The 22,313-nt window shown below is 31.3% G+C and overlaps 2 protein-coding genes across 2 annotated transcripts; one reads left to right on the plus strand and one right to left on the minus strand.

Annotated features, from left to right (window-relative positions):
- Positions 1 to 148: 148 nt before the first annotated feature.
- Positions 149 to 16,618, minus strand: sea (mitochondrial citrate transporter scheggia). The gene is made up of 5 exons (XM_085197664.1): positions 16,217 to 16,618; positions 10,414 to 10,540; positions 3,612 to 3,835; positions 2,905 to 3,069; positions 149 to 2,573 (listed from the first exon to the last, which is right to left on the minus strand). The coding sequence occupies exons 1-5, from the start codon at positions 16,413 to 16,415 to the stop codon at positions 2,335 to 2,337; spliced, it is 954 nt and encodes a 317-aa protein (XP_085053790.1). The 5' UTR covers positions 16,416 to 16,618; the 3' UTR covers positions 149 to 2,334.
- A 40-nt stretch (positions 16,619 to 16,658) lies between these two features.
- Snr1 (SWI/SNF related, matrix associated, actin dependent regulator of chromatin, subfamily b, member 1) lies at positions 16,659 to 22,274 on the plus strand. The gene is made up of 8 exons (XM_085197650.1): positions 16,659 to 16,873; positions 16,995 to 17,185; positions 17,646 to 17,808; positions 18,355 to 18,502; positions 18,907 to 19,118; positions 19,631 to 19,807; positions 19,997 to 20,135; positions 21,473 to 22,274. The coding sequence occupies exons 1-8, from the start codon at positions 16,793 to 16,795 to the stop codon at positions 21,562 to 21,564; spliced, it is 1,203 nt and encodes a 400-aa protein (XP_085053776.1). The 5' UTR covers positions 16,659 to 16,792; the 3' UTR covers positions 21,565 to 22,274.
- The last annotated feature ends 39 nt before the right edge of the window (positions 22,275 to 22,313 follow it).

Here is a 22,313-nt window from a genome sequence, read left to right on the forward strand (position 1 = left end):
GGTGTCGAGGCAAAGCGCGGCGTTGAGTTCCGCCACTCAACACGCAACTTTTTTTTCTTGCCTATTTTATTGTTAATGGGTTATTTATAAATTCAATTGATTTGGATTGGATTCAGTGGGAAAGTAGACTATTAAAAAAACAAACCACTTAATCGCCATAATTTTATTTAAGTGAAAACATTAAATAAATAATATAAAAATCAACAGATAATAGAAAAAAAAATACAAAATTATATTCGGAATGTCCAGAAAAATCTCTCAATACATTAAATATAATTAAATGATATATAAAATAAATCCATATGTACATAAAAAACATTGTTTATTTTTTTTAGTTCCCATTGTATCTCATATTGCAGGGTAGGCAGAGAGAACCTGGGAACTTAGTGTTAAGGCACTGCATTCTCAACGCATTGTCTAATTTTTGAGACAATGCATGTTGACAGACGAAGCTGAACACTTTTATTGGGGAGAGGGGATATTAGGAGTAGCGGTGTTTGTCTCCTCTCTTCCTCAGCAAATCGAGCTAGCAGCAGCATAGCAGAGAAAATATAAAATAAGGATTTATAACAAATAAAATAATAAGACATATTGAGAGATTTTTGTACTATTAAAAAAATATTGAATTAGAATGTCAATAATAAAATGCATCATTTAATGTACTGAATATTAGAAATACGTTTCGTTTATCGACAACTATTTTTTCATTTGTATTTTTTTTATAATTTAAACACAAAATCGAACCTGCGATTCTAAAAAGTCAGTTATATTTTTTGAAACATTTCTAAGACTCATTACAAATTAAATTGTCATATCAATGTATCAGAAGTACAAAAAATATGTTTAGAGGTATACAATATATCATAATAAACATAATTCACAGAAAAGACCTCCAATTATTATAATATTAAGCATTATATTATAATCATATAATATTATTAAAAAAGCAATAACAACATAATTCAAATATAAATAATAAATTTTGCCAAATCCTTTATAAATAAGATAAATAAACGTGTAAAACAGTATTATATTAAATGCTATTAGTTGTTTAGCTCAAAAACAAAAGCTGAAAATCTTGTACAAAAAGTAAGAAGGAAAAATAAGGTGATTTAATATAGAAATTATTTTTAAAAATAAATAATTTGGTCTTTAATGACTGAATGTTGCCAGATGGAAATATGGTAAAATATTAGTAACATTGTAATTTACACCAGGTATGTAATGATATTCATGTTTTTATTTCGTTGATCGGTATGTTTTTTGTAATATTTTTTATCCAATCCTTTGTTGTTTTTTCATCCAATGATGATGAGATGTAATCTACATCTGGCAACATATTTTTTGTTGCCCAAACCGTGAAACAATTAAATAATTCGGAGTCAAGAATACATAACTATTAAAAAGCTAATATTCTAAAGAATAATAATAAAAATCACATACAAAAAAAGACCCTGCGACAAGAAAAAGCAATAAAATATAAACATATCACTATAAAAATATTTTTTGTTTTAACATATCACCCAAGTTTGTATAATACGCTACTACTGTAGAAAAGTTAATATTTTTATAATATATAAACATATTTTAACAAAAAATTCTATTTTATTGATAAAAGAATCAACATGTAATTCAACCAACGTCTTTTAAAGTTTCCAAGATAATATAAAACAATATCTTTTTTTTATATGGCAATGTTAGGCCATTTATTACAATATTACGTCAAAGTATAAAAACAATATTAAATAAATTCTGTACATATTGTAAAAAATTTAAATAGCAATATAATTTGTCAATCAGTGACTGGCGATGGACAAAAAGAGAAAGTACACACCTAAAAACGACATCAAAATTCCTTCATTCTATTTTTATAGGAAAATAGCATTTCTTATTACAATAATAGTACAAAACTCGAAACAAGACCGCAGCCATTTTCTATTCACTACAATGATAAAAGAATCTATAAAAAAGTATTGTTCATTCAAAACGAGCTTATCGCATTTATAAATCGCTCTCAACTGTGAGATCGGTCTTGAGATCCCATTTCATTCACAAATTACAACGCAATCTCAAGATAGCTCTCAAGATAAATCTCAGACTTGAGAACGAAGCTATAAAATATTTATCACGTAAGACAAAGTAAATAACATATAAATTAATTCGAGTACACTAGAAACAGCTGATGAAAATTTATGTCATATAAATTGAATAGTACATTACTACCTTCAATCAGAAATGATAGAAAGAGAACAATAGTTCTAATTCTACACCACAAATTTAAAAAACGCAGCCATTTTGACAGAACCGCCATCTTGTTTCGACGCCATCTTGCACTTACTTCCATACATAATTGAAGACATCCATAATACTATCGTAAATAGTGAATGTAATGGCTACATCGAATACGACTCTACTCAATCTTGGCACAGTACCTTTGTAAAATGCTAGTGGACCTTCAGCCTTCCACGTTTTTATGAAGCAGTCCCACGTGTTCTTGTATTTGGAAGCTTCTAGACCTTGCATTCTTGTTTTTACGACGTCTATTGGTGTGTTGCCGAAGACAGATGCGGCACCTTTGAGTTAAATGAATGGATTTAATTTTTTTAATCAATAAAATAGGAAAAAAGGCCGTTGTAGCACAGCGGTACAAGCGTGTGACTGTAACCGCGACGATTGTGTGTTTGACACACTCGAGGGAATTATTTATTAATTTCATTTCTTTGCTCTGGTAATATGGCAAAAGGCGGCGTTGAATTTCGCCACTCAACGCACAATATTTCGAAAGGTTCCCAGGTACTGCCCACCCTGTTCTGTGGGGGATATACGGAAAAACTAATACATTATTTTTTGAGATTAGCGCGTGCAACCAAACAAACTTAAAAACATTAGTATAGATTTTCTTACCAGCAACACCTCCGAATAATCCCACAATATATTTGGGCACATGTTTGTCCCTATCCCCACCCTTGTACCAATCCCTGAGGGACTCCATTACGAAGAAACGGATAGCTTGGTTGCTACCCTGCTTCATTATTGTGGCGGTCACACCCTTGTATACTCCGCCGACACCTGAAATTGATTAGAAACGTTTTGTTAATCTAAAGTAAATTATATATATAATTATATACATATTTAAATACTTTCCTATTTAATCAAATCATATATTTGATAAGCCAGTTATGTACTATATATCCCGATACGCTATATCCCGAGTTGCCAGATTTTGTCTCAGGGAAAAATGGGATTTTTATCTCTGGAATTGTTACTAACTTAATTAAAAAAGAATTCTTAGTGTCTGGAGTCTAGTGGATATTTAAATTTTGGGCTAATAATCAAGACGTCTCGCCAAAATCGGGAGCCTAACCTAGGGCATAACCCTCTTAAGACAATCAGCTCCCCACTTTATTTTCATCTAATTCTGGAGGCAGCATCTAATTCTAATTGAGTGCCAGTACTCAAGGCCGCGCTTTGTCCCGACATCAGAGATTAAATCTAATCTAATTTAATAACCATATATTATCAATAATACCAAATCGATAGTACCAAAATATTATTGATGGACGAGTATAATATGATTGGCAATATAACTGTAGAAATGATCTAAATCTCACCTTCCTCCCTAACAATAGTTCTGACACCATGGAAGAAACCCCTGAACCTTGGTTTCTCCATCCTCATGTCGTTAATAAACTTCACTTTAACGGTTTCCATGGGGGTTACTGCGAATATAGCTTCGGCCACGCCCGCGGCCAACCCGCAAGCTAACTTCCCTGTGTTTGACAATGTTCCATTTTCGTTCACCATGTATAATTTTGCTTGTTCAAATACACCAAAACTAAAAGTAATACATATTTTTGTATATGAAGCAAATAAAAAAAATCAGCTTCACACTGGAAGGCACACAGCACGGTAGGCAGAGGAAACCTAGTGTTTAGACACTCCGTTCCCCACTTTCCGAATTCTGGAGGCATTGCGTGCTGAGTGGCGGAACACAATGCCGCCGTTAGCCTCGACACCAGAGCGAAGAAATTAAAATATAAAATTTAATAAAAAAGGCCAATTTTTTTAAACGCAATTACTATTATTTATAAGTGATGGATAAGACATGTCCAATAAATGTTTTGTTTAATTTCTACTTCAACATTTATTTACTTAGTATTATTAGACAATGAAGTTATCAGTGATTACAGCGATAAAAACGTCAGTCGATCCAATGTATAATACAAAAAGAATATACTAATAACCTTATTTCTTTTTATTTTACGCTTTTCCCACATTTCGTAGGTAAAGTAGAAAAAACCAACAAATATAATTATAACTTAGATTTCATTTCGTCTATCGTGTCCTAGAATCTGTAATGCAGAAATCAAAATAATTGAGATTGTGTCAGTCGAGCTCATGATATGTTTATGTTTATTTTTTTATTGAAAAAGGACAAGGCAAACGAGCGTTCGGGTCACCTGATGATGATCACCGCCGCCCACGACCCCGTGCAGCACCAGAGGAGCTACAGGTGCGTTGCCGGCCTTTGAGGTGGATATAGACGTAAAAGTACTTATTGAAGTTTGTTTGACTACTATAGTATAAACACATTAAAAATGTTCCTATAATTATGATAAATATATATATTAAAAAAAATCAGCTTCACGCTGTATCCCGAACACAAAAGGGTAGAGGGGAACCTAATGTTAAGACGGAATGTCTTAACATTAGGTTCCCTCTTGTTAAGACACCTCGTTCCCCACTTCCTACCCAATTCTGGAGGCATTGCGTGGCAGAACTCAACGCCGTGGTTTGCCTCGACACCAGAGCGAAGAATTGGAAATATAAATATTTCATCTCCTCGAGTAGGGTCGAACCCACAACCAGTCAGTTTTACAGTCACACTTTGTGCCCCTGCGCCCCGACTGGCCTCAATATATTAGTCCATTTAAACACTAACGATTTATTTACATAAGAGTCGAGAGAGAGAGAGAGAGAAAGATTATCGTTATCGTTCGAGTTTTATCTGATTGCAATTTTGTGATAATCTATATACCCTGGGATCCGGCCGTTGAATCCTGCATATACCAGTTTTCTTAATTAAACCTATATTAATGAATAATACATGATTAGTAGAACAGATTACACCTGGGTTGCCTGGAAGAATCCTGCCGCAATCACCTTTAATTACATTTTTTCGTAACTCGTTTTTGGAGAAAATTGCACCAATACGTTTTTTATATGAATCGCACATCATTTGAAAGATAATCCCATAAGGAATTGGAAAATTAAGGGTTGCCAGCTCTCAGTCTGCCGCAAGTCTGGGGTTGCCTGGTTTAAACATGTCACTAAATGTTAATAATTTGCACTCATGTGTTTTTTTAATGAATTATATATCAAATTAAAGCTTATTTTTTTCTGAACACTATAAAACAAGGTTGCCTGGAAAATTCCTGCCGCAAACAGGGGTTGCCAGCGTTTGAAATATTTTATTCCGGTTCCGTTTGACTATGAGAATAGACGATGAAATGCGCGGTCTGCCTTATGTTTTAAAGTAAAATATTACATAATAGAAGGTCAATCTTAAAATCAATGTTTATTCTAATTGTTCACCTGTTAAATGATGATTTTAATCATATTAAGTACACGCAGAAAACTATTTAAAGATCATGGGGCAGAAGAAATCATCCTTATTTTTAAAGTAAAATAATGAATCTATAATATTGAGTCTTTGCAAAATCTATTTTCTAAATACTAATATTTATTTATTAATTTAAATTATCATTTTGAAACAATTAAATTATCTAGTTAAATAAATTTTTACAAATATTGATCTACTATAAACTATTAATATATATACATATACATCATGTTCCCTTAATATAATGAAGGGTGACCATTATTGCGGATATTTTTTTTATTAATTATATTGAAAAATACATTTCAATGAACTCTCTCTCTTCGTCCTCTACTTGTTTGATTTGACAAGGCTTGCCGCAATTTTTTTTTCTCACGCAGTTTTTAATAATTTGCATAGGAAAGAAATATATATAATAGAATTATAATAAACAAAACTAAGTTAGCAAAATAAAATCGAAGAAAATCCGACAGTAATGCCGACTAATAAACGCTATTTACGGTTTATGACCAAGAGTCGGCAAATATCAATTAGTTGGCTATTTTTTACTATAGATAAACATTTTGCGGCGCGATACAAAGCAAACCAAATGCAATAAAATTATTTTCGAAGATGTATTGTTTCTAAATGCAATGAAAGTGCAGATGGCCAAATGAGTTGTTTTTGAGCATATTACTTAGTTACTTACCTTTCGTTTTGGAGTAAAGACGTTTTTACTTGACAAAAATGAAGATGTGTTTTTTGTGCGGCAGGAGTGAAAATGTGATAGAATTTAACAAGGAATCTCTCCAAAAGTGTAAAATTATGTTATTGTTTCGCCAAAAAATGGATTTTAAATACAGTGACATTTTTTTAAATAGTGACACAATGCACAGTTATCATTTACAGTATTACAAAAAGTTCATTGTTTTAAAACAAAAATATAAAGAAGTATTTTTTAATTATTTTCTAATGCAAAACGTAAGTATACTTTAATATTTAATATTATATAGTTTAATAAAATGTAGACAATTGTGGCCGTGGGAATTGCCTCAGTTTTGATTATACTAAGTTAGGGACGTTAGTGAGTGATTACGCTTTATTATAATTATAAGAACAATTCTTTCAGACCTAAATACCTTAAAAACTATCAGCATAGACGGAGAAGTTCTTGCTAGCGACATTTTTTTATCTATATTTTTTAATAGTTTTTATTAGTTGAATAGTTTTCATTTACTTTGCAAAAACGTAAATATTCGTACCAAAAAGATGGGCGCCATAGTTCTTTCTACGGATACGGACGGCGTTGTTAAATCAAACAAGCAGAGGGCGAAGAGAGAGAGAAAGATTGTTTATTGAAATGTAATTTTCCACATTTTCTTAATTAATAAAAAAAATATCCGCGATAATTGTCACCTCTCATTATATTAAGGAAACATGTTGTAATTAATACCTTATAGTAGATCGATATTTGTAAACATTTACTTAATTAGATAATTTAGTTGTTTTAAATAACCCTTTTATTTAACTAAATATTATTATTTATAAAATAAATTTTGCGAAGACTCAATATTATGGATTATTATTTTACTTGAAAAATAAGAATGATTTCATCTTTAAATAGTTTTCTGCGTGTACTTAATATGATTAAAATCATCATTTAACAGTTGAACAATTAGAATAAACATTGATTTTAAGATTGACCTTCTATTATATAATATTTTACTTTAAAACATAAGGCAGACTGCGCATTTCATCGTCTATTCTCATAGTCAAACGGAACCGGAATAAAATATTTCAAACGCTGGCAACCCCTGTTTGCGGCAGGAATTTTCCAGGCAACCCTGTTTTATAGTGTTCAGAAAAAAATAAGCTTTAATTTGATATATAATTCATTAAAAAAACACATGAGTGCAAATTATTAACATTTAGTGACATGTTTAAACCAGGCAACCCTAGACTTGCGGCAGACTGAGAGCTGGCAACCCTTAATTTTCCAATTCCTTATGGGATTATTTTTCAAATGATGTGCGATTCATATAAAAAACGTATTGGTGCAATTTTCTCCAAAAACGAGTTACGAAAAAATGTAATTAAAGGTGATTGCGGCAGGATTCTTCCAGGCAACTCAGGTGTAATCTGTTCTACTAATCATGTATTATTCATTAATATAGGTTTAATTAAGAAAACTCGTATATGCAGGATTCAACGGCCGGATCCCAGTCTAATACTTAAAGTGAAATTGCAACGGATCGATATATGTACAATGTACATGGGAGATATATAAGAAAAAAAATATGGCATTTAATTACGTAATAGAACCAAAAAAAATGGTTTTTAAAATGTTTGTCTGTTTGTCTATGCGTTTGTTCACACTAATCTCAGAAACGGCTTAACGGATTTAATTGCAGTTTTCACAGTGAGCATCATCAGAGCCAATAAGCCATCAAAATATCGGCAACTCAATGTTTAGGACCATATTATACCCAAATCCACCCCTTCGAATAAGCTTTATAAATTTTTAATGGTTTTATATTAATGTAACTCAACAAACACTGTAATAGTAATAAATTATACGTATAATCATTTTTTTTTTGTAAATATATTTATAGCAGGACTAATTATTTATAGGAGGAGCATGTGCAAAACAATATTTTTAATTTAATCAAGTACTATAAGGAATAGCGCAAGGGATATTACAAGGTAAATACATAGTTTTCCTTATTTTGGGTATAACCGAAAGACAATAAACAACTAGAGCAGCTATGCCTGGCCTATTAAAGTTGTTGCCTTTATTTTTCAATCATGCAACGAATTTTGTTACGATTTCAATAAGCACATTAAATATTACTTTTCGAAATAACAAAATTATAAATTTTAAAATTGCCACCGCTATTGTTTCATCACTGATTCGTTCGACGTGCCAAAACCACCTGAGCACATTCTTCTTCATCTTCACCGTGACATACTAGCCAGTACATGACTCCGCAGATGACATCAGCTAAGGTGACTCCAAATTTTTGTTTCCAGTAAATATTTTTTCGGAAAATGACATTATTTAAATAAGTTTAACTGGTCCTCGCTAGGTTAACTCATAGGGAATTTAAATTTATGTCTCAGGCCAAAATATAAAATTTTTGTACCTCACTTTGGTGAATGGAATATCTTAAAACTAGGTTCCCTCTGCATATCCTGCTGCATGCGGGATACAGCGTGAAGCTGATTTAAGGTTTTCATTTATTTATGGCTTCATACTAAAAATATTGGTAACAGTGAGATATTCTTTAACATTGGAGTCAAAGACCAACTTTCGTCCATCAAGTGTCAGTAAAAATAATATTATATTTACACAGACAAAATTAGGACAATCCGTAACTAGGCCAGAAAAGCATAGTAACAACTGAAGGACATACATACATGTAAGATTTGGTCATATATATATATGTATATACTGACCTGAAACTGAACTGAACTGAGTGGTTTCCCTAATCAATACACTAAAGCCAACCAAAACAAGAACATTGACGTATTCCAAATCACCGTATCTTTTGGGGGAAAAAATATAGATATACTAGCGGCCCGCTCGCGGTTTCACCCGCGTGAACTATGTTATTATTAATTTCTGTCTCCATGAGTACGTCTTAGTGACGTCTATGCCAAATTTGAGACTCCTAGCATCTATAGTAACGAAGTTTCATACAAACTTTCGACCCTAAAAACAACTCCTTAGAAATCGAATATTGCAAATTCCCGTCTTAGCGAGCACCTACGTCCCATAAGTAACTCCTATGCAAAATTTGAGATTCCTAGCACTTGTAGTTTCTGAGATTTCGTGATGAGTGAGTGACCTTTCGATTTTATATATATAGATATACACACACGTTTCAAGTCATAAGTATGTTAGAGGCTATGAGACCGTCGTGGTGCAGAGACATAGTCACGGCGGTTGTGGGTTCCCAGTCGGGGAAATTTTCATTTCTTCGCGCTGGTAACCAAGCAAAGCGTGGTTGAGTTTGACCACTTAACACCCAATGCCTATGAAAGAAGGGAACGGAGTGTCTTATCAAAAAAACTAAGGTTTTTAAAATTAGATATTGTCTAATTGTCAATGTTTGTCTAAAATGTTTGATATCTCCGTAAATATGCGAATTAAAACTCATCTAGCTATAGACGATGACGATTATTGCCAAATTAATGATTTTCATTAGTTTTCTCTAAGATACTTTTTTTATAGCAGTTTGTGCGGGCAAATGGCAGGTTAGGCAGAGGGAATGGAGGAGGGAATGGAATGGAGGCATTGCGTGTTAAATGACGAACTCTCCTTGCCTCGACACCAGAGTGAAGAAATAAAAATATCAAATAATTCATTACCGTGAGTGGGGATCGAGCCCACAACCGTCGCTTTACAGTCATACCCTCATCCCCCCTACCCCCTCATATTCTTTTCTTTTCTTTTCCTTTTCTATTATATAATGTAAATATTAAATAGGCTAGTGACCGATATGTCATTGAGTCGAATGATATCAATATGACACTGTGAACTGAAGTTATCTAAGTTATTAATCATTCGTGATTGTCATGAATTGGAGATCTATATGAACTTTTCGTAACAGAATTAAAATATTAAAAAAAATAGATTTTTTCAGATTCACACTTGTATTCGAGCACATTGCAGGATAGGCAGAGGGAATCTATTTCAAAGACACTTCGTTCCCCACTTTCCGCCGAATTTTGCGAGGCACTGCGTGTTTCCAATGCGGGATACAGCGTGAAGCTGATTTAAAGTATTGAAGACGAAATTGGGAATAACATACCGTACAGCCGATTTAGGTATAGATCCGTAAAGCAGCACACTGAGCCCTCTGTAAAGACCGAGAACGCCATGACCTTTGACAGTTTTCTTTACACAATCAAATATTCCCGTGTATTTCTTAGTGCCACCTGAAATTATAATAGAAAATAATATATAAGTAAATAAAATATAAAATAATAATTATTTATTGATTTTCTTCGATATAACGAAAGCATCCCCGCACATATCACGGTATGCAGAGGGAACCTGGGAACCTAGTGTTAACACACTCCGTTCTATTAAGACACTTCGATACCCAACTTTCAACCGAATTCTAAGGCGTATAGAGTGGCAGAACACAACGTAGAAGTTTGCCTCGTTACCAGAGCGAGGAAATTAAACTATTAAATATTTTACTTCTTTAAGTGGGAATCGAACGTAGAACTATCGCGTATATAATCCGCACCCTTGTGTTACCAGGCTACTATGGCCTATAGTATATATATTACAAGTTCAACAGTGAATTTTGATACCTATATAATGTCTCGTGCATTTAGAGAGAGAGTTAATTTAGAGTTAAGACACCATTTTCTCCATTTCATGCTCATTTTAAAGATTCGGTGCTCTCTCACGGAGTTAAACATCGTAGTTTAAAATAAACCTTTAATTCTTCTGTTAATAAACTAACTTTACCTAATAATATAACGAGCGACGATGTCTAAATTGTCTTTAGCCTGAATATAAAACAAGTGTGTTGCAACGACTATGTCAGCCGTCGCTAACCTTCGAGTTGTTGTTATAGGAAATAATATTAGTAGGTACCCTTGAATTACTCAAATAAATATAAATGGTCTTTTAGCTTCACGCGGTATCCCGCACATAGTAGGGTAGGCAGAGGGAACACTTGAACACAGTGTTAAGGCACTCCAGAATTTTTCCTATAATAATTAATCTAACTTTTTTACAAATAACTATTTTTATTTATAAGTGAATATGTTTACGTAATAGACTGTATAATATTCATATATATTTCGGTAGAGTTTACATTCTAGGTCAAGTGCTTTTGATCTGAGGTCGACAGTCTTTTATAAGTGGATTAAATTTTTATTCAGCGAAGTTATATTAGAATACTAGTTATGAATATCGTGTCTGTATAATATAATTTTGTCATGTAGACCATAAAGTCTTTATGGAGTGTAGGGAGTAAGAGGAATTTTGGAAATACCCATTTAAGCAAAAAAGAAAGAAACTTAAACATAAAAACAGGAAAGGCCGAAAACAAGTAGATTTATATATATCATCTAAATAAGAAAAAATTTTTATACAAATATATTTCATATAATAATATATTACAAGACATATTACAATGACATCAAAACAGTTATTTTTGATACATTTATACGTCATACTTTATAGTTATATGTAATACTTATAGACTTTGGTTACACAATAATATTATACTAGTATTCGCTGTTTTTGACGTTTTTAATAGAAAAAATAAAAATTAAAATTAGCTTCACGTTGTATCCCGCACACAGCAGGGTAGGCAGAGGGAACCAAGTGCTAAGACACTCCGTTTCCCACTTTCTGCCGGTTTTTAATAGTTTTCTATTTATTTTTTTAATAGTTTTAATAGTTTTTTATTTATTAACTAAATTATTTCTACTTTGTGTCTTATATTCTGATAAGTGTATTAATAGAAATATATGAATGTACATTCGTTGATAAGTTCAAATCCTATTTTACATATTTTTCCAAAAATAATTCATGCCATTCACCAAATAGGCAGAAAAATATTATGATCAAATTATTTTTTTAACTTTATCTTTGATGGCATACTGTTAGAAGATAAACAATCTAGATATAAGAATTGTTGTTCTTTGTTTATGTCAAACAAGTAGATATATGGACCGTTTATTTTGAGAGTGGTGTAAGTCCATTTTCTTTTGTTTCGAGAAAATTAAAGGTTAGTATGTCGATGATTATGCAATTTCATTTACCGACCGATTTTAATTTGTTCAAAATGTGAGTTTTTTTTGAGAAATTAAACACGGACTAGTTATATATAAAAAAATTACATTAAATTAAGCATGAATTACGTGATAGCTCATTTTTCTCAAAAATGGACTTACACCACTTTCAAATTAAACGGTCCATATGTGTTTATTAACAAATATGTCACTTTAATATGACAGTAACGAGATGTGACAAAAAAAAATATAAATCATTTAAGTAATGATTGATATTCGTTAATTAGGCTGGATCCAATTAGTATTAACATAGCTAATAAAAATAAATAAGTGGGAGTCGGGCACCAAGGTTCCGTACCAATTTCTGGATTCTAGATCAAGGGGTAATAGAGGTAATAGATAAGGGGTAAGGTGTAACTTATAAAAGGTGACAAATTTAATTTTGTGAACGTACACGCACATTTTATATAAAAGGAACTAGAAATACAAGTTTGTAATGTTTTTTTTCTCTATGACATACTCATATATGTTCACTTATTTATTATATACTAGTGGGCGCGCGCAGCTACGCCTGCTTATTTAGACCCTTAGGGGTGAATTCTAATAAACCATGAAACATGTGTTCAATGAAATATTTTTAAGTCTCAATTTCAAATTTTATAAAAATCGGTGGCGATTTAAAGATTTTTCCATACAAACTTTCAACCCCTTATTTGCACCCTTAGGGGGAGAATTCTAGAAAACCATGAAACACGTGTTCAATTAAATGCTTTTAAGAGTCTGAATTTCAAATTTTATAAGAATCGGTGCCGATTTAATTTTTTTTCCATACAAACTTTCAACCCCTATTTCACCCCTTTAGGGTTAAAATTTTTCAAAATCCCTTCTTAGTGGATGTCCAGAATACGAAAGTAAACATCTGTCCAAATTTCACGGTTCTACCATTAGCGGTTACGGTTGTGCGTGTGTCTTACCTCAGTCAGTGAGGACAAGTCCTTTTATATATATAGATTATTTATACTAATTACTACTAATTATTGATTAATCCATCCAAATGTGCCTTCATTGCGTGATCCATTCAAAAGCGCGGCGTTGAGTGCCTGCCTGCCAATCAACACGTAATGTCTCCAGAATTCAGCAGAAAGTGGGTAACCGAGTTTTTTAACACTAGGTTCCTTCTGCCTCACCTGGTGTGTGCGGGATACAGCGTGAAGCTGATTTATTTGTTCAAATTTGTATCGTGAAATATTGTTATATACGTAATATATTGATTAACACTCTTTTCTACAGACAGAGACCTCTACCTCTCCACTGTCTATACTTAAATTTGAAATTATCTAAATTACTGGGTATTTTTCGTTCATCATCACATCAATAAGATATTTAAGAGATTAATCACTACGTATAATATGTCTTTCGACCATTCGAAATGCATTATATACCTACATATACATTATCATAATTATGTTAATATATAATATAAATATTGTAAAATATAAATCGATATATCTATTTCTATATAGAATCCCAGTTACTGATGTTTCTCAGATAGTAAAGTAGGCTATAATTCTATTTTCGTATCACAAACGTAAATACATCGATTAGGAAAATATATTGAGAGGCAAAGTCCAGATTCTTTTTTAGTTTTAACTATTTCGTAACTGAAAGTATGTGAGAAAAAATATTAATATAATTTATGTAAGAATATTTTTTTCTAATTTGGAATGACATACAGTTAAGGAGTTCGATTCCTATTCAGGGATTGGTTATTTTCATTTCCTTGCTTTGTTACCAAAATGGGGTGTTTAGCTCCGCCACTTCACATACAATATCTTGAAAATTGGACACTACGTGGGGAACGGAGTGCCTACATTTCCTATGCTTACTCTGAAATGTGCGGAATACGGCGTGAATTGATTTTATTTCCTTAACTTAGTAGGATATTTCAGTTCTGGTTTTCTTCATCCAATGACTTGGATAGGCTATAATCAAGTTCTTTTTAATAAAAGCAAAAGATGCGTAAGTTTGGAATAAAAATATTACTGCCATAGAAAGAACACACAAAACACAGAAGAAATACAATCAGGTTTTTTAAAATACACCAGAAGGCTTCACCAGCTTGTTTCAGTTACTAGGCCAGTGGGTTTATAATAAAGATTATTTTTCACATTTACGAATATTTTTATTTGAATTTGAATTTGAATATGACAATGTTTCCACAAATACAATATTTATTTTTGTATCTTTTTGTTGATAAAAACAACTTTACATTTAAAATTAATGATATCTTTTAATATGACAATTTGATAAAGCCAACTGTTGATAGCAGATGGTGCAATCTTTATGATGTCAGTGTTAACGCACAAGAAACATATTCAAGGTTGAATTTAGTGAGTATGGGATAATTTTGAATTTTAATAATATATTTATTTATTTTAAATATAATATCTTTAAAATAATTACATAAAAAGATATGAAAAAATATAAAAAGTAGAGTTGTCTACTAGTAAACTGTCAAGAGAATTAAATTCTATATTGGACTAACTTATATTAAATCTAGGCAGTTAACAATGGGATAGAAAAGAATTGTTTTAATTCTAAATTCTCTCTACATATCCCACTAAAATGCATGAAATGGCAGAATATGCAGGAAGATATCAAGAGCAACTGTTGAATTTATGACAATCAGCTTCACACTGTATCCCGCATACAGCAGGATAGACAGAGGGAACCTAGTGTAACACTCTGTTCCCCACTTTCTGCCGAATTCTGGAGGCATTGCGTGTTGAGTGTGCTTTGCCTCAACATTGTGCTTTGCCTAAATATAAATAAATATTTCATCTCCTCGAGTGGTCATTGGACCTACAACCAGTCGGTTATACAGTCACACTTTGTGCCTCTGTGCTATGACTGTAGATCATAATAAAATTAAAAGAATAACACTTAATAGAAAATTTTAATTAAAAGTACAAAAGTATGACAAAGTTTTTAAAGAAATATTATTTAATATTCTCACAGCACTAATACATAAGTAATTACTGATTATCTAACAATTCCATAGAATTAAACCAATCAAAAATCAATTCAGTTCCTATAACAATAAGGTTTAAATTTAAAATTATAAAAAGTTAACTTTGTAATGACATGTAATTAGGATTATTTCTTTTATTGACATCTTTCACAACAGAGGAGAATTAAATGATCACAAAAAAATTAAAAATGTCTGCAAGTATACAGTGAAAGATTCATTATCTCATACAAAAAGTAATCTTATACATTATTTAACATATAAAATAATAAAAAACACTAAGTTATTTAAATAACAGCAAAGGTTAAGTAAAAATTAACATGGAATAATATTTTAAGTTACCTAGAGATTTTTTTATAATAATATTATTTTAAAATATTCAAAAAGGTCATATTATATAAATTATAGCTAAAATGCAAATCAGTATTGAAATAACAAATAGTTTTTTTTACATCTTATGTCAAATTATCTTTAGTGTTAATAAAACGATACAGTCGTACAAAGTCCATAAGTTTGTTATTTAAAATACAGACTTCTTTATGTGTGTGTTACTCTTATATTATAAAACGGACCTCGTAACCGATTTCTTGCAATATGATTCTAATTGGAAATTTTATCAACTGTTTAGAAGCAGTTTAACACGTGCTACAGATTATTTCCTTCATTACATATTGTGGAATGACGCAATATACGCTGTTTAGTTATTAAAATAATATGTTTTTTCTCTCTCAATTTGTAGAGATCGTTTATTAGTGATAGCCATGATAAGATACTCGATTATTATGAATGAAAGTCCAATTAGAAAATAATTTGGAATATAAACTGACCTTTTTCGTCTAACTGGAGTTGTGTTTTCACATATTCGGTGGGGAATGTTATACAAATTTCAATGCCACCAGTTATTCCACCGGCAACAACTCCTTTGAGTCCCACAGACCCTGGGCCTCCTGCCGCGGCCGCTGCGCCGGTCTCCGTCATCCATGGTCGTTGGAATGGATTTTTAAAATTTCCTGTCCTAGAAGACATTATTAGTTTTACGCACTTGTCGTTAATTAAACGACCACGACACGCGGCAACACCTCCTCGTACGAAACTTAATTACAAACTGAACGACATTGAATGAATTGTTAGATCTCACATTGTGATTTTCAAGGGTTCAATTGATTGAACTATTTAGAATGAATGAACGAATACTTTAGTGCAAATTTTAAGAATGTGTGGCAGAAAAATGAATTTCGTAGCCATTTTGTGACGTCACGAGACGCTTGAAACTTTTGACGTTGTCAAAAAATTTGTGATTATGCTTGTGGTCTATACTGGACTCGGAAAATATCAATATTTGCGGCGGTTTTTGTAATATCAGAAAGTTTAATAATTGTAAGAGGCAAATCCAACACGCAAAAATGGCTTTAAGAACTTACGGCGACAAGCCGATAAGTTTTCAGATAGAAGAAGGCGGTGATTTTTACTGTGTTGGATCTGAGGTATTTAATTCATTTTTTTATTTTACATCATTTTAATATTAAAATATTGTGTTACGATCTCTATATCCTTAATATGTTAGAATTACAACTATAATTAAATGATTTTATTACAATTTTTTAGGTTGGTAACTATTTGCGGCTATTCCGTGGTTCCCTTTATAAGAAGTACCCTGGCATGGCCAGGAGAACGTTGACTAATGAAGAAAGAAAACGTTTAGTCGATAATGGTTTAGGCCCCCATGTTCTATCAAGCTCTGTATCTTTACTAAAAGCTTCTGAAGTTGAAGATATAATTGAAGGAAATGATGAAAAGTAAGTACTACAGTAATAAGTTAAAATATATTCACTATAAACTAGATAGTTCATATGTAATATTATTTTTTTGTCAAATAATATAAGAGTAAATAGAGTATATAAAAAGTATTAAAGTAGTAAATAAATAAAAAAAATTTACAAATCTCCCTACATAGATGCTAAAGACACAAATAAATTGTTTGTTATAACTTATTTACGCTGTTACCATATAAGAATTTAGACATAGCTTAATAACTGATATAAGAATATATGGCTTAGTAGTAAGAGCTCTTGGAAGGTTTCCAAGAAGGGCAGGTTCAAATTCTGCTGCATTTTTTTAATAAATTTTCCTATTATGCCCATTATGGTAGGTACCTAACCATAAATTAATTTAATTCATTAATTATAAAATTTGTAACTGCAGTACTGTTGTTAATACATGAGTACTAATTTTTAATATCGTAATAAACATTTACAGATATAAAGCTGTATCAGTTAGTCAGGAACTAGCAACCCCTCGTGAAGGCAAAGGTAAAAAGCCGCACAATCCATCATGGATGCCTGCTATGCCAAACTCATCTCATTTAGATGCTGTACCGCAAGCTACCCCTATCAGTAGAACTAGGGTTCATAATAAAAAGGTAATTTTTTGTAATTTTTTTTATTTTGCAATTTTTATGCTTTGGATTAAAACTTTATTTTAAAAGTGTTATTCACACAAGTTTAAAGTCAATTATTGCATAATAATTGTGGATTTAATCTTCTTGTATAAAGTTGAAACTCAATGACTGAATGAATTCCCTCATATTTCACTATTCAACACGTAAAGTCTTTGGAACAAAACATGGATAATGCTTTTCACTAGGTCTCTTCTGCTTCCTATTCTGATAAAGCAAATATAATATTTTTTTATTAATATAATTTGAAATTACTTGAGGCTGTCGTGGCACAGGGGTGCAAGTCTGTGTGACTGTAAACCTGAGGGTTGTGGGTTCAACTACCAATTGGAGGATATTTTATATTTTCATTTCCTCAAGGCAAAGCATGCCGTTGAGTTGCAATTTTATGCAATTTTTATATATTGCAAATAGTTGCAATTTTTATATTGCAAGCAATACCTTAAAACTTCAGAATAGAATATAAAGCATATAAAAAAATTGCAATTCATTTATATCAAACAATCTTAGGTGAGAACATTCCCACTGTGTTTTGATGATACGGACATGACTGCCATGTTGGAAAATTCATCACAGAAGCAAATACTTGTGCCGATAAGATTAGACATGGAGATAGAAGGGCAAAAATTAAGGGATACATTTACTTGGAATAAGAATGGTATGTACGGCTAAAAAAATTTTGATAGTAAAAAATAAATGATAGTAAAATATATCCGATAACATATTTCTGGGTCTACCCACAAATTGAGGCACAGTTCAGAAATGATTGATGGCAGTGGTTATAGTTAAATTTTTATAGTTTTTTTTATACTGGATATCTGGAGGCATTGTATGTTAAGTGGCGGAAGTCAACGCCGCGCTTTGCCTCGACACCGGAGCGAAGAAATTGAAACAAATTTAAATAAATATTTCATTTCTCCAAGTGGGGATCGAACCCACAACCAGTCACGTTTATTTATGTAAACATTTTGTATAAAATAACAATATCTTGAAGCGGGCGAAGCCGCGTTTGTGTAGCTAGTTACGAATAAAACGAAAACCAAAAAAAAATATCAATTCCAGAATCAATAATAACACCAGAACAGTTTGCCGAAGTGCTGTGCGACGACTTGGAATTGAACACCAGTACCTTCATACCGGCGATAGCCACGTCCATACGCCAGCAGATAGACGCGTACCCGAGCGAGCCGCCCGCCATCCTGGAGGAACAGACCGACCAGCGGGTGATCATCAAGTTGAATATACACGTTGGGAACACGTCCCTGGTTGATCAGGTGGGTGTGGGATTTTTTCCCTTTTTTAACTTTACTCTGTATGCCACATATATCATCAGGGTAGGCACTGGAAATGTGTGAAATAAGTGTTAAGACCCTGCGTTACCCACATTCTGTTTATTGGAATGTGCTGAAACAAATGGACAGACAATAATTTTTAAAATCATAGTTTTCAGAACATTTTCAGTATTTTATTTATTCCCCTAACTATTTTTGGTGTATGCGCACTTTCTATTGCTTACTTTTGTTGAGTGTGTAAATTTAATAACTTATTAATATTACCATATTGACGTTCATAATATTAATTTTCTAGTTATATTTTTTTTTAACATTTCGCGTTTTGTAGCCGAACTCATCGCCGTGCTTTGTCTTGCCTCCTTATCAAAGTGAAGAAATTAATTTCCTCAATCGAAAATCGAATCTGCTACAGTTGCATTATAGTCAGACACTATACCACTTGCCATAACTGCCGTAAAATGTTAATAATTTCAATATTGAAACTAAATTTTCAGGTTGAATGGGACATGGCGGAAAAAGAGAACAATCCTGAACAATTTGCGATGAAACTCTGCGCAGAACTGGGTTTGGGTGGTGAATTTGTGACGGGCATAGCTTACAGTGTGAGAGGTCAGCTTAGTTGGCATCAAAGGACTTATGCATTTAGCGAGGCCCCGTTGCCTGTTGTTGAGGTATTTATTATGTTATTATTTGTTAAATATTTAAATTTAATATTAAATTTTTAATTTAAAAACCATTGGGACGGTTGTGGTTCAATATCAATTCTAGTGCGTATAGAATGGAGTGTATAGACACTACGCTCTGCCGATGGTTACAGCGTGAAATAAGAAAATACATAATTGTTTATTAAACTTTTGTAGACACCATATCGTCAGCCATCCGAAGCGGAACAATGGGCGCCATATTTAGAAACGCTTACCAACGCCGAAATGGAAAAGAAAATTCGAGATCAAGACAGAAATACGCGTAGGATGAGAAGATTGGCGAACACAACACCTGGTTGGTAATCTTTTTTTATTATATATAAAATTATTTATATATGTTTAATATAAAAGAAGTCTAACTTAATAAAACATAATTTGAAATGTATTAATTATAAAACCCTAATAAAAAAATAAACAAACTAAATAAATAATATACAAGATTTTCTGCAGTAAAAAATATAAAACAATATATTTTGTTTTTGCCTTATTGATAAAATAAATGTATAGTAAATAGTACTTAAAGAATATTGTCATTGTTATGGACAATATTTTTCATTTAATTTTTCATATAACATCAAAAAAGTACAATACTCATACTTGTATACGATTTTAATTAGTATTTTAAATATACATTTTTTGAACAACACAAATTCTATTAAAATATTTTTTATAAAATTTTGTAAAAAATATTATATAGCATTTTAATATTGTTTAGAGTTTGTTGGCAGTGTGCTTAATTTATAATTTTAATTTAGTTTTCCACCGAGAATCTAGTTTTTTTTTTACACCAAATATTCTTTCACTTATTATTGTGGGAGCTCTTTACTAGGAATATTATTTAATGAACTTTATAGAGATATTTTTGTTTTATCTTTTTCTTGTTGTTATTTAATTAGGCATTTATAATTTTTTTCTAATAAATATTTCATTATATATTTATGATGTATAATTATGCCTAATTGATGATAATGCGTAAAATTTTGTTTTTTTTTAATATTATGGTTGTTAAGTTTTATTATTATTGCATGTTATATAATAACACATTAAATATTATTTATATAAATTCTGCATGAAAAGTTAGTTATTGCTTGACTAACAATATGGTGCTAGAAAAAACAAAATGGCGAATAATATTGTTTCTTTTTTAATGCGGGTTTTTTTTATCTAATTGTTAGAGAAACAGTTAAATAAGGCTAAATAATTTATTACTGCTCGTATTAGGGCTACTTTTTATGCAGAATTATTAAAAAATGTATTAAAGTAAGTGGACTGTTGAACTTTTTCACATTAAAAGGTGTTTTTTTTCGAAATTCGTTTCATTTTACGTGCTATTTTTTTATTTGGGTGATTAAATTGATACAATCTGCTTACCATTATTTTTTTATATATGGCAGCATTTTGGGATTTGATTGTATTATTATATTAGCATGGCAACAATTATATATTTGTATTTTGCATGTTAAATGTATATATTAATGAATATGAAGATATTTATGACAAATAATATATTTTCATATATTTATATTATTTATGGTTTCAGTAAATATAATAGTAAATTTATATATTTTTAAGATGTTATAAAAGTTGCTATATAGAAAAAATATAAAGACTCATATATGTGTTTGGTATCAGATGTGTCGTTGAGCCGCGCCGTCAACCGCCTGATACGCGCTGACGAAGCCCTCTTCCAAACTACGCCGGAAAAGAGAAGGAAAAAGATTTAATCACTCAAATTTACCCTTAAAATATTTGAACTATACACATAAAAATAAACATAAAATACACTTAAAATTCACATAAATAAACAGAATACACATAAGATTACACGTAAATTCCATTTCATTGTACAACTTTTTACTCTATATGTGTTTAATATGAGAAATATTTTTTAATTTATTAATTGACGTAATTATTTATATATTCAGAGATAAAAGCAATTATTATATTTTCGGCCTCCATTATTAAAAATAAAAAAAAATGCAAAATCATTTATAGTTTATAGTTTTTTTATTTTTCATTATTAGCTAATATTTTTTTTATTTTTTATATTACTTAAAAATAGTGTAATGTACTTACTGTAAGAAATCAATGTCTTTTTTATAAGCAAATATTATGATATTAGGGCCAGAACTCGCGCAGGGGCACAAGCGTGCGTAAATGCGATAAAAATCAAAATTAAATCAGCTTCACGCTGTATCCCGCACACAGCAGGTTAGGCAGAGGGAATTTCTTATTAAGACACTCCATTCTCTACTTTCCGCCGTATTCTGGAGGCATTGCGTGTGCATTTTGTGACTGACTGGCCTTAACTATTATTATACTTTTTTGTTGTGCAGACTGAAATGGAAATACATTATATTATTTTATTAATATCTAAAGTAGAATGAAAATTAGCATTAGCAAATATCACTTTTTAATAAATATTATGTATGCACTTGTTTGTTTAATTTTTTTGTACCTTATCTTTTTTTTT

Source organism: Heliconius melpomene, chromosome 2 (assembly GCF_056956725.1).
Source record: "Heliconius melpomene rosina isolate 202511_hmr_F chromosome 2, ASM5695672v1, whole genome shotgun sequence".
NCBI lineage: Eukaryota > Metazoa > Arthropoda > Insecta > Lepidoptera > Nymphalidae > Heliconius > Heliconius melpomene.

What these genes read in the sequence shown, in the direction of transcription:
- Snr1 (XM_085197650.1), top strand. Translation starts at nt 16,793, where the DNA reads ATGGCTTTAAGAACTTACGGCGACAAGCCGATAAGTTTTCAGATAGAA. An exon ending in CTAGGGTTCATAATAAAAAG is followed by an intron (nt 17,809 to 18,354) that starts GTAATTTTTTGT and finishes AAACAATCTTAG; the next exon opens with GTGAGAACATTCCCACTGTG. An exon ending in CCCCGTTGCCTGTTGTTGAG is followed by an intron (nt 19,808 to 19,996) that starts GTATTTATTATG and finishes AAACTTTTGTAG; the next exon opens with ACACCATATCGTCAGCCATC.
- sea (XM_085197664.1), bottom strand. Translation starts at nt 16,415, where the DNA reads ATGTCTTCTAGGACAGGAAATTTTAAAAATCCATTCCAACGACCATGG. An exon ending in ATACCTAAATCGGCTGTACG is followed by an intron (nt 3,836 to 10,413) that starts GTATGTTATTCC and finishes TATTACTTTTAG; the next exon opens with TTTTGGTGTATTTGAACAAG. An exon ending in AACTATTGTTAGGGAGGAAG is followed by an intron (nt 3,070 to 3,611) that starts GTGAGATTTAGA and finishes AATCAATTTCAG; the next exon opens with GTGTCGGCGGAGTATACAAG.